At 40.9% G+C, this 10838-nt stretch overlaps 1 protein-coding gene across 1 annotated transcript; it reads left to right on the top strand.

Annotated features, from left to right (window-relative positions):
- Positions 1-303: 303 nt before the first annotated feature.
- On the top strand, positions 304-10341 carry zmp:0000001174 (retinoic acid-induced protein 2). The gene is made up of 2 exons (XM_055164717.1): positions 304-453; positions 6867-10341. Exon 2 carries the CDS (start codon positions 6934-6936, stop codon positions 8488-8490), a length of 1557 nt encoding a protein of 518 aa, XP_055020692.1. The 5' UTR covers positions 304-453; positions 6867-6933; the 3' UTR covers positions 8491-10341.
- The last annotated feature ends 497 nt before the right edge of the window (positions 10342-10838 follow it).

Below are 10838 nucleotides of genomic sequence, written 5' to 3'. Positions count from 1 at the left end.
TTGTATGGTCCCATGATAAGCTACTGACTGATCGTAGGCCTAAATAGCTCAACAAAGAAGAGTATTTTTCACATAGGCCAAGACATGGCCTATAGAATAATTGCCATAAAGGCCTATTTGTTTTTTAATTGCGAAAGGACATGTTTCAAAGTCTGCGTTTTAAAATAACAAGATTTCGCATGTAAATTCAATTATATGAGCCAATTTTATCTCCCTTATTGCGTCAACGCGCCAATCTGTCTCTGATGTCCCTGTGATGATGGAGGAGGAGGAGGAGGAGGAGGAGGAGGAGGGCTGTGAAGATGCGTGCGCAGCCACAGTCTGGAGTCGCCGCGACGGAACCGCAATAAGCATAGAAATTACAGCCACATCCATGTATTAAAACGCACCGGGGCTTTCATTCATAAACAACATTGCCTTCAAAGGCGGCTCATGTGCCTGTCTACTCCTGAGGTAAGTAATCGTTCGTATTTGTAGCGAAATACTCATTCTGTTTGATTAAAGGAAGAGATTAAAGGAGGTAAACCAATCTCTTTTTACAATCTAGCATATTTAACTGCTCACACGTGGAATGTGTTTAATAGTGCTAGCTATTAGCATTAAGCGCTGTAAAACTAATCAATGTTTCTGTTTGGACATCACATTGGTGGCTGTAATAAACAGCTAGCTTGATCCGCGGTGCTGCTTGCCAGTGGCACGCACCGTCTGACAGGGCACATACGGCACAAATAGATCATTATTTAGGCTAATAATACACAATAGTTAGCTTGGGTTCACATTTATTTGGCAGCCAAACTGCAGGCCTGTTTATGTTGGCTGGAGAGATGCTAGGAGGCTGTGCGTAATGGCACCGAGCGCTCGCCTCAGCCTCCCCGTGTCTTTTCATGGCGAACCCGACACTACACAGACACTGGCTCCCTACGCGCACTGCTGTGGTCTGCCTGTCTGTCTGTGTATCTACGGGGATTCATCGGGAAAGACAAATGTCACTGGTAAAAGAAGCGAGAGGAGGCAGCGGTATCACCTCAAGTGAACCGCACTGGGGACCGAACTACAGCCATGACAATGTATGCGCAGCTTTCTCAATGTGGGCTACGTGTACTCTTATAGACGAGATGGCAGCAGTATGTAATCGATTTAAAAATACTCTTAGGGTATGTATTAGCTATTTTATTTATAAATATGAAGCAAGACCATAGCAGTAGATATGCTGCTATTATATAGCCTATTCGAATGCATTATAAGATAAAGACCCTGGCCTAGACATGGGAGATTGCTCATCTTTTATAAATTATTTTAATCTGAGTTGAAAAAAGGTATCAATAACCTAGAGATTGAAAGTACAAGAATTAGCAAGTTCCTTGTATGTAATTAATTAATGACAAGATGAATGCACTAAAATAGGGTTGATATCTACTTGTGACTTGATCTTTCTCTGTCTATGAGCTTCAGAATGATTAGAAATAATTGCCATAGCGATTATCACAAAAATTTCTTATCTTTTGAATGTGAAAAGTCTTTAAAATGTTGCATCAGCTGAAACCCATGAATAGACCAATCTTTATACAATCCAATTCAAGTATGTTTAAGCTGAACATTAGGAACATCTTTATGTGACAAAGTGAAAACCTGAAATTACAGCAGTTATGCATCATTTTGCCTATTCTGCTTAAACCAGTCATTATTCTAATTGTATTGACCCTAAATGTGAATTATTCATCACATGTGCCTCCCCCTGTGGCAGTGAGCAGAGCGTGCGGGGGACAGCTGGTTGAATAAAGCCTTGATTTGGGCTCTTGATGTGGGAGCAGCTTGTGCCCCTCTGTCAGGACGTCCAGTGCACTGATGAGCCAGTGCGTCTGTAATGAGATGTAATTGGCTATCGGAGCGACAGCAGTGCAGGGGTGGGGAGGCCGCTGACCTTTTGATTACAAGACCTGCTCCTATAGGATTCAATCTGCTTTGTCCTCCTGGAAGAAAAATCACAAGTTATCATATTTATTTCGACATAACAGTACAACAGCTTAATGATGCACTGATTAAAGTCTAAATGTATCAAGATTATATCAAGAATTTGAACTTTGATTGCAGCTAGACACATTAAAAAGTAGGCCTTAAAATGTTTTAAATAGCCAGGATACAAAAAGATTCATAGGGTGATAAAACATATACTCAAATTATATCCTTTTTTTCTTTTTCCTTTTTTTTTTTTGTTAACCACAGCAAATCACTGTTGCCCTAATTGGCAGTATATATTTATTTTTTTCCTTTGTGTTAGCTTATTCACCCCATTTATCCACATTTTCTACAGGAGTACTTATTTGTGATCTGAGTTTTATTGCCGATGATAAGTGTGTGCAGTACTTCTGGGTGGGGCTTTTATATTAGACCTGAATATTCCAAACAAACCTATGCAGCTGTAATTTGCCAAGACAACAAAAATACACATTATTAAAAAGGAATATGTTTCATCAAGTCGTATTGAACACTTTAAGAGATTCATAAGGTCTTGAATTTTTCAGCCAACAATCTAGTGCTGTAACTCACTCAGCTGTTTGTGGTGCGGTTGTTTTCACTCTTAACTCTGCATCTGAAGGCGAGGAAAAGAGAAATGTGGAAGTGATTACAGAAAAGGACAGGGGAGGGACTAGGGCTGGCTCTTTCTGTTCAGGCTCTTCATGACTATTTACTTAATTAGCCGTTACTGGATGGTGTACACAAAGCTCTTACAGATGATGCTGGCAGTGGTAGAGGTAACTATATACTGCTACAACGGAGGCAGATTTTCTTAATAAACAAATGTAACTTTTACATAAAAAACAAATATCTAATTGCATAAGAATATTTTGTTTATCTTGGTTGCAAAATGAGAATTGGTGGTGATAATAGCATAGCAGTGTTGATAGCTGTGGTTGTGGTAGAAGTAATTCAGTGTGTTAAACGAGGCCTTAACCACAACATCATCAGTAGTTGATGTAGTTTTAATTGTAGTCATAGAAACAGTAGTATTGGTTTAGAAATAGCAGTAGTAATGGTTGAATGAATGATTTAATTCAACCATTACTCCTTCAATTCAACCATTGTTATTTTTTATTTTATCTTGCATGAATAGCTAAATAGCTGTTCATAATGAGCAGGTTTGTTTGGCGTTGCATGCTTTTAACATGACTTCACATTTCAAGAAAACCACAAAAATCTGCCTCTATTTCCAACCAAGTTTTTCAAAGGCTATAATCTTCAAAGAGATTTAGAGATTATTGTTCAACCTATAGGCATTAAGGGATTGACGTCTCTGCTCTTTTTTCAGAACAAATTCATTATTTTTTACAAAAATGTGTCAAAAATCTCAACTAAATCAGAATTAGTAGAGCAGTAGTAAACAAGGAAGAAGGACACAACCATGGGATCCAACTAACAGTGAAGCAGGGAAAAACTAGTTTGTAAGTATAATAAGTTAGGAAGAAAGACTGAACCAGAAGTAAACCCAGGCTAAACTAAGTGAAATCACAACTATAAGAGAGATTTGTCCCATGGAAAACTGATCAGATACGGCTTGTCTTTGTCCTTCTGTGTCTGTAAAAACAAGACAAGATGGAGCGAGTCATTGATAAACAGAAAAGGTCACTATCAGTTGGGGATGTGGAGATGGGCATTTCAAGTACAAAACTATTCAAGTTACTCTGGATGGAACTAAATATAGTTTACTAAATATAGTTTACTACTGCTATTAGAATCCAGTACTAGCCGTTCTAGTTTTCTGTACACTGCAGATTTCTCTGATCTGGCCGAGACATTAAAACTTATATCAGGTTATTCTTTTTGTTTTCAGATTCTACTTAATAGTTCTGAGACTGCTTAATTCGAGTCTAGAGGCATGGATAGATAATTTCACTACGTTTAAGTCATTTTCTGATAGATTTAAGTGTTTATTTCTTAAATTTTGGCCAAGCTTTTTTGCAGTGAAGTAATGCAACTCATTCTGTCATTATTTTTTTTGTTAATGAGGTGTAGCGATGGTTCGAATACTACTGCTAATACTACTACATTACTACAACGACTACTTTCTATCACTATTTGAAATCCTAAGTCTAAGTAAAACTTCCTTGTTGACTTTGTGTGTTGAGCTTGACAGTGGATTCACATGATTTGAGTGAGAGTCATCCTGGTTGTGATTAGAGCTTAGCGTCTAGTCACCTGATCTAAGGCCTCAATCTATGCCACACTTTCCCCTCTTCATCAGTCCTCACAATATCTATCATGTGAGCTCACATACTGCACTCTACAATGTATTTTTCAAGTGCCATCTTCAGTATGCTAAATGAGCCCAGTTCCCCATGTTTAGTCTGTTAGTTAAAGCTGCATTGTGTAACTCTTCTAACTCTTCTAGTGGTTTTCTGTCAAATGCTTTTCTCCAGGGAAATGTTTTTGCTTTGTCTGGAATGCTTCACAATATGGTATTAGATTTTTTATTATCACAGAGACTAAACCAGACCAAGTTACAAGCCAGATCTGTGGAGAGGCAACCCATCTTTTGTGATACAGCACAACAGTAAACAAAGCTGTTTAATAAACAAAATAATTTAATAAACAATTAATTAAACAAGGACTTCACCACACCAAATTTTCAGCAGCACAGCTACACTGGTCTTAAGTAGGTTGAATAGAGAGAGCTGTATATTCTGTCCCTGTGGTCACTTTGGGCTGAACTGTGATAGTGATAGGGGAAACTGCTGGACCAAGAAAGACCTCTTTATTGAGTCACAGACCTCATGACCGTTATCAAGCAGGAAATGTCTTGTCTCAGACTTCCTGGAATGGAAGAAAACCGCAAAAGATCAGGAAGGATTTGTAGCATTTTAGAGACACAAAGTTATAATGAAGATTTTAACATTTCTAGGAGTCATTCAAGGCTATTATAGTGTTCTCCAAAAGTTCAAAAGTATGTTTACTGACCCAGTAATCAATATTAAAACTATTATTGAAGAGCTATGCTTTGGTTCAAATTTTAAGGAGTTTTCTTAGCATCAGTAAAGAATAAATCATACATATTGTCTTTTTGTGCGCACAAATGTATGTGTGCAAATAATTTGTATGCTAAGACAGCTGAATAACTTTATTGTTATTATTATAGAACCATGTTTTCTCTGCATATTGAATGAAGAACTTGACATTTGCGTAAAGCATGGACTTTTCTAGGCCTTCCAGATGATCTTTTATGAGCGTAAAGATGTGTGTCTGCTCCATTTAACGTGGCAGTGCATCATGTACATAGGGCTATCACTCAGTCTGACACTCTCTGTGCCCCATTCCATACAGCTCACCCCCCTCCTGCTATAGACACACACAAGAGTTTTATTGGTACCATGCGGGATGAATACAGTTTTAATATGGCAAAGTGCACTGTGGAGTTGGATCACTGGTGATATAGTTGTGCTTGTAGCAATAGTTATTGCAGATATGTGGCATATTAGTAGGAGCAATAAGGGGTTTAATGCTGTGGGGCTGTACTACTTTTATAAACATAAGTACCCATAAGAGTAGTGCCTGCTGTTAGTGTAATTGGTAGCTGTTTAGTACTAGTGGGGTACTTTAAATAATACAGTAGCTGCAGCACTACAAGAAAATAATTATAGTAGTAGTAGACAGTCGACCGCCAGGGATAGGCTGAAAAGTCCTCAATCAGTTCCTTCTCCTTTTCCAGCCCTGGCATTATGATTGCATACTTGGTACTTTTTATCAGGTACTTTTATTTCATTTTGAGCTCTATTCCATTCATCTTATTCCTATTACCTGGAGAGAGGAGCTAGTTTGAACTAACTTAGCGACAAACTTCTTGTCCGATGGTCTGGCTTCTCTCCATGTAATCCATCAGAGACCTATTACAGTGTCATCTCTATGGGAGGAGGTGCATTATGGAGGCAGCCCGGGGGTACACAGGGCCCAGGGAACCCAACACCACATGAAGAAGCCCAAAGTGTCACGCCTGCCGCTCCCAAATTGGAAATGCATGTGTGGCTTTAATTGGGTTTTGCACTTAAAAGATCCCAGAGACTTTAATGTTATGTTTAGATTGAGGGTTAGCCCCAACTGTATCCTCTAGCTAGCATCAGTATGAAGTGTCACAGAGAGAAATACTGAAGAATATACGCTGGCACAATATAGTGTACATGTAATAATTTAAGCCAATATAATCAAAAATGTCCAGAGACCAGAGTCCAAGACTACCTTTGAAACCTTTTCCACCAATATGAGCATTAACATTTGAGAGAAGATCTAGACAAGGTTCGCTAAACTAATACATGAAGTATTGTAGTGGCTGCTGTTTTAATCCAAAAGAGTAGTATTTCTGTGCTTACATTATTAATTCAAGACTTAGTAATAGTAGTAGAATGTAGTAAACATGCATTGCTGTGAATAATTGACCTTGTTTATTCTGAAGTGTTGTACCCCATCTCTCTAGGGACTCTCTATCAGAACAGACAGTGTGCATGTTGTCAAGCAGACGCACAAAGAGCATGAAGGTCACACAGATGAACAGATATGAGAGCATGTGTCCCATGTTTTGGCAAACACTCCCCTCCTCCCCCTTGCTGCACAGGGCTAATCAGTCCAACTTCTTCACTGGCTCTTTACCAGAGATGCACACAGGGGAGGGGCCTGTGATCAAAGCATTTGTCTGCAATCAGGAGGAAAAAACAGAAGAACAATAAAAGCACATTTTAGTGAAATCTCAGAATAAGCCATCACATGCACAAATCCAACTCCACTTTCTTGTAAATCAGTCAGGAACATGTCTTTGCATGGCTTTTTGACGTTAGATTGATTGTCGAGTGTCATATTTAAACAGTTATATTGTCTGTGTGCAGGGTGGAGCAGAGCAGTGATGACTACGGGACGTCCCTAAATTACACAGAGGTCACACAGGGGCAGACGATGGAGGCCAGTGACAGAGCCGCAGGAAACATGGCCCAGTCACAGATAGGGGGCAGCACTGATGGAGAACAGGAACAGACTGCTGTTAAAACAGATAGTGCAGCTCCTGAAGCCTGTGAAGAAGCAGTATCCGAGCTGAAGACAGGGATCTCTCAACTGCCTGAGGCTCCCTCGGGGGGGAGTCCCAGCGCTGACGGCCCTGGAGGAGTGGCCCTCAAAGTGGCTACCACAGTGCTACACCCAGTGTGTTTAGGAGACAGTCCTCTGATGCTGCCCATACACCTGCAGATGAATGGAGGGCCTCAGCTGGGGCAGATGGGGGCCGCCCCTTACCTCATCACCAGCCAGAGTCCCATGTCTCTACCCCTGGTCCTGGAGCAGCAGGTGCTGCAGCACATGGGCTCTTCTGTGATCCCTCAGAGCCCAAACTGTGCCCCCCTGCCCCTCCAGAGCAGTATCTTATGTCAGGGTGCCCTCCCCTTCGCCCTGTCACCAGGTGCGGAACAGAAAGCTCCAGGTCAGACTCCGGACACCAACCTCTTGTCTCTGCTCCAGAACCCTGCCTTCGCTGCCATCCTACAGGACCTGTTCCCCTCTCAATCCGGGGCATCCGGGTGTCCATCTCCAGGCTCTCCCTTCTTCTCTGCTCCTCCTCTGACTCCTCCATACTCTTCCCCTCTTGCCCCTCTGGTCCCTCCAGCTACACTCCTGGTCCCATATCCGGTCATCATCCCTTTGCCTGTCCCCCTGCCTGTCCCCTTGCCCATCCCTGTTCCTATCCCCTCTGAGGACTCCAAGGGGAACCTTCCCAAATCTGTTTGCACTGTGAGCCAAAGCACTCAGACCTGTTTACAGGACACTACCTCTGTCCCTGTGTCCTCAGGACACTGTCCCACCGCCCTCCCTTCTCACACTGTGTCTGATCCCTCTCCTCCTGAAGAGACACAGGTGTTGGACCTCTCTGTAAAGACATGTCCCATTCAGCCCAAACAGGAGTTCCCCAGTGTAGTGCAGCAGGACAATGTGCTGGATCTTTCTGTGCCCGGGGGCAGGGCCAAGGCTCCAGAGAAGTGCTCCTCTGTGGCTGTGGGGTGCACTCAGAGTTTGGACTCTAAGCTCTTGGGCAGCCTGGCCTCAGTAGAGTTTAGCCGCCAGCACAAGTGGGTGGTGGACAGCACCCCGGGGTGCAGCTCCCTGGGACAGGACCCCTCTCTCAGTGGGACAGGAAACCTTGAGATTGTCAGTGCCTCTCAGACAGCCAAGGTCATAGTTTCTGTGAAGGACGCCATCCCTGCCATCTTGTGTGGGAAGATTAAAGGCCTTTCAGGAGTCTCCACAAAGAACTTTTCCATCAAACGGGACGCGGCCCAGGGCACGTCGCTGCAGCAGCTCTACGGGGTGCAGCCTGTGCCTCAGGGGGAGCAGCGAGACCCCAATGACCCTCTGAAGAAAGTGTCCAAAAACAGAGCCATCAAACTGAAGAAGGTCAGCTCACAGGAGATACATTTCCTTCCCATTAAGAAGCAGCGCCTGGCCGCTCTGTTGCCCCGGAAGTGAGAGAGCCCCCCCTGGAGGGCGTAACATAAAACACATGCGAGATGTCCACAAATTGAACTTGCATGTCAAAGCCTCATCACATCTGGGGCTGGTGAATGTCTGACAGTGTCAAAATCACAGCAAAGTGCTTTTCCTCTGGACCTAATGCACTACAACAGTGTTAAACTAAAACAAGTGCGGGACTGTTTTGTGTTTGGCAGCTCAGTGTGCTCTGGTGGCTTTGGCTCAGTCACTAATGTTTAAGGACGTTTGTAATTTAAGAGAAAGGCCGGTTCCACTTTTCCATTTCGGTCCATAGTTTATTTCCACTTTCTGAGTGCACTGAAGGCTGACCCATCTGCTCTGTCACAGGGCCTTAGTGAGCAAGCAGAGGAGCAGACTGTTACATTGTTTTCCTCTCTGGGTTTAGCATGATGAAGACATGCTAAGTTAGATGAGGATTACCACAGATGGATACTGGTGACAGCTTTAGGTCACACATACATTCAGGTTGGCAGTGAAGTGCTTTGGTTGTATATGACAAGAAAACTGCTGTTTCCCTTGACGTAAAACTGTGATAAGATGAACAGGCACACTTCAATAAGTCAGAATACTGTGGAAATTCCATCTATGTTAGTGGTTAAATTAAAGGGTGAATACAATGCTTTCATCAATCAGGCATAATCGTGTGACCACCAGTAAAGTGTTTGTGATATTCAGCCTGATACGCTTTCTCCTTGTCAAAAATGTTTTATTTATATCCATCTGGTTTTAGTCTTCAGATCTGGCAACCCAAGTGTTAGATTCATGGTGAAAAAAATAGAAGAAATCACCATTGCACTCAATTAAATACTAAATATAACCTACTTAACACCACAGTGACAAAAGGTAATAATAAAGAAGTCTGTGTCTATAAGATGAATCACCCTTTCCACACAAACAACATAAATACTAAACAGACTTGAGCCGTATTCTGATTTATTGACATGTGCCCTGAGTCTGTAGGAGTTGTGTACATTTTGAAGAACACAGTGAACTGCAGTACCTCAGATGTTTTGGCTGGACTGAGGCGTATTTATTGAGTGTGTGATTAGTCTGTTAGTAAAAGTCCCAGAAGAAGATTTGGTGTGAAACGTGACGTCATTTCATTGTTTTTGTGAAGTATTTAAGTGTCCCACGAAGATCCCAGATGTGAATGTTTATTTATCCTCTTTGAGTGCACTTTGTCATAGTTTAGTTTGGAAAAAGCTACAGGGTTAACTCTCTTTTCCCTCTTCTGTGATTGAATAGAATGAATTGTGACACGCATTATTGAATATGTTGGGACACTGTGAAAATTACAATCTACAAAATGCAGAAATTATAAACTACATTTTTCCTCAAATCTCTTGTTTAGTAAAAGTCACAACTAAATGTATTTATTTTTAACATACCATTATTATTTATATACATACATTCCTTTTTAAGTATGTAAAACTTGTGTCTCAACCTTTTCAGAATTCGATTTAAAATGAGAGAAATCAGAGACACTAAAAAGTTACTCAAAATGAAAATATTTATCAAGTTTCACTCTTGATACTTCACTCATGTCTGCAATGCATTTGACATCACACACTTGGTTCCCACAGTAGTAATTTATTCTTCGTACATGTTTTATTTATACAAATTGAGTGGATACTGTACAGGGCGATTAAGAAAAAAGAAAGTAAAAAGTGTGTGTTTTTTCAGGACGTTTTTGGCCTCTGTCTATAATATTTGAGTGAAGGTGTAAATGAAAGAAGACCAGTGGACATGTGCTGGTTCAGTGTTTACTTACTGTACAATGTCTGTGCTTTTTATATGACGCTCAAGTAAAATACATCAAACACTCAACTTAAATATTTGCCTTTTTCTTTACAACTCCCGTGTGATTTTGTCTGGTTAAAATGTGTTGTGTTATAGCTTAATTTGAGCTGATTCTTAAGTGTAGGGTTAGACTATTACATTTTTAACCAATTTATTCAGTGTTTCAGAGTTTCGAGATAAAAAATGAGGTCAGTAAAATAACAAATAGCCACTTTGTTAGATAGTTTCCACACTCCCAATTTGGAGAAGAAATCAGAAGCCATTTTGTAGTATAAATAAAATATATTATCACTTCAAAACAGTTAAAAGTAAAAGCTACTAACATGTATGGACACTGCAATAGATTATATTTCCTTTGTAATAGTTGCATATTTACTGGCCTTATAATTTGCAAGACTTTTCCTTTTATCAAATCAAACAACTGGCAAAATGTGAACTGATGTTTGAGATATATTTTGACATTGGCCATACGTTACATACACTTCTTTGATACTATCAACTCAATGAGATTATGCAGCCTACCT

The sequence above is a fragment of the Boleophthalmus pectinirostris genome, unplaced genomic scaffold, assembly GCF_026225935.1.
Source record: "Boleophthalmus pectinirostris isolate CB_2022bp ecotype Guang Dong unplaced genomic scaffold, ASM2622593v1 HiC_scaffold_7, whole genome shotgun sequence".
NCBI classification, from domain to species: domain Eukaryota; kingdom Metazoa; phylum Chordata; class Actinopteri; order Gobiiformes; family Gobiidae; genus Boleophthalmus; species Boleophthalmus pectinirostris.
This window is presented reverse-complemented; position numbering and strand designations above follow the sequence as displayed.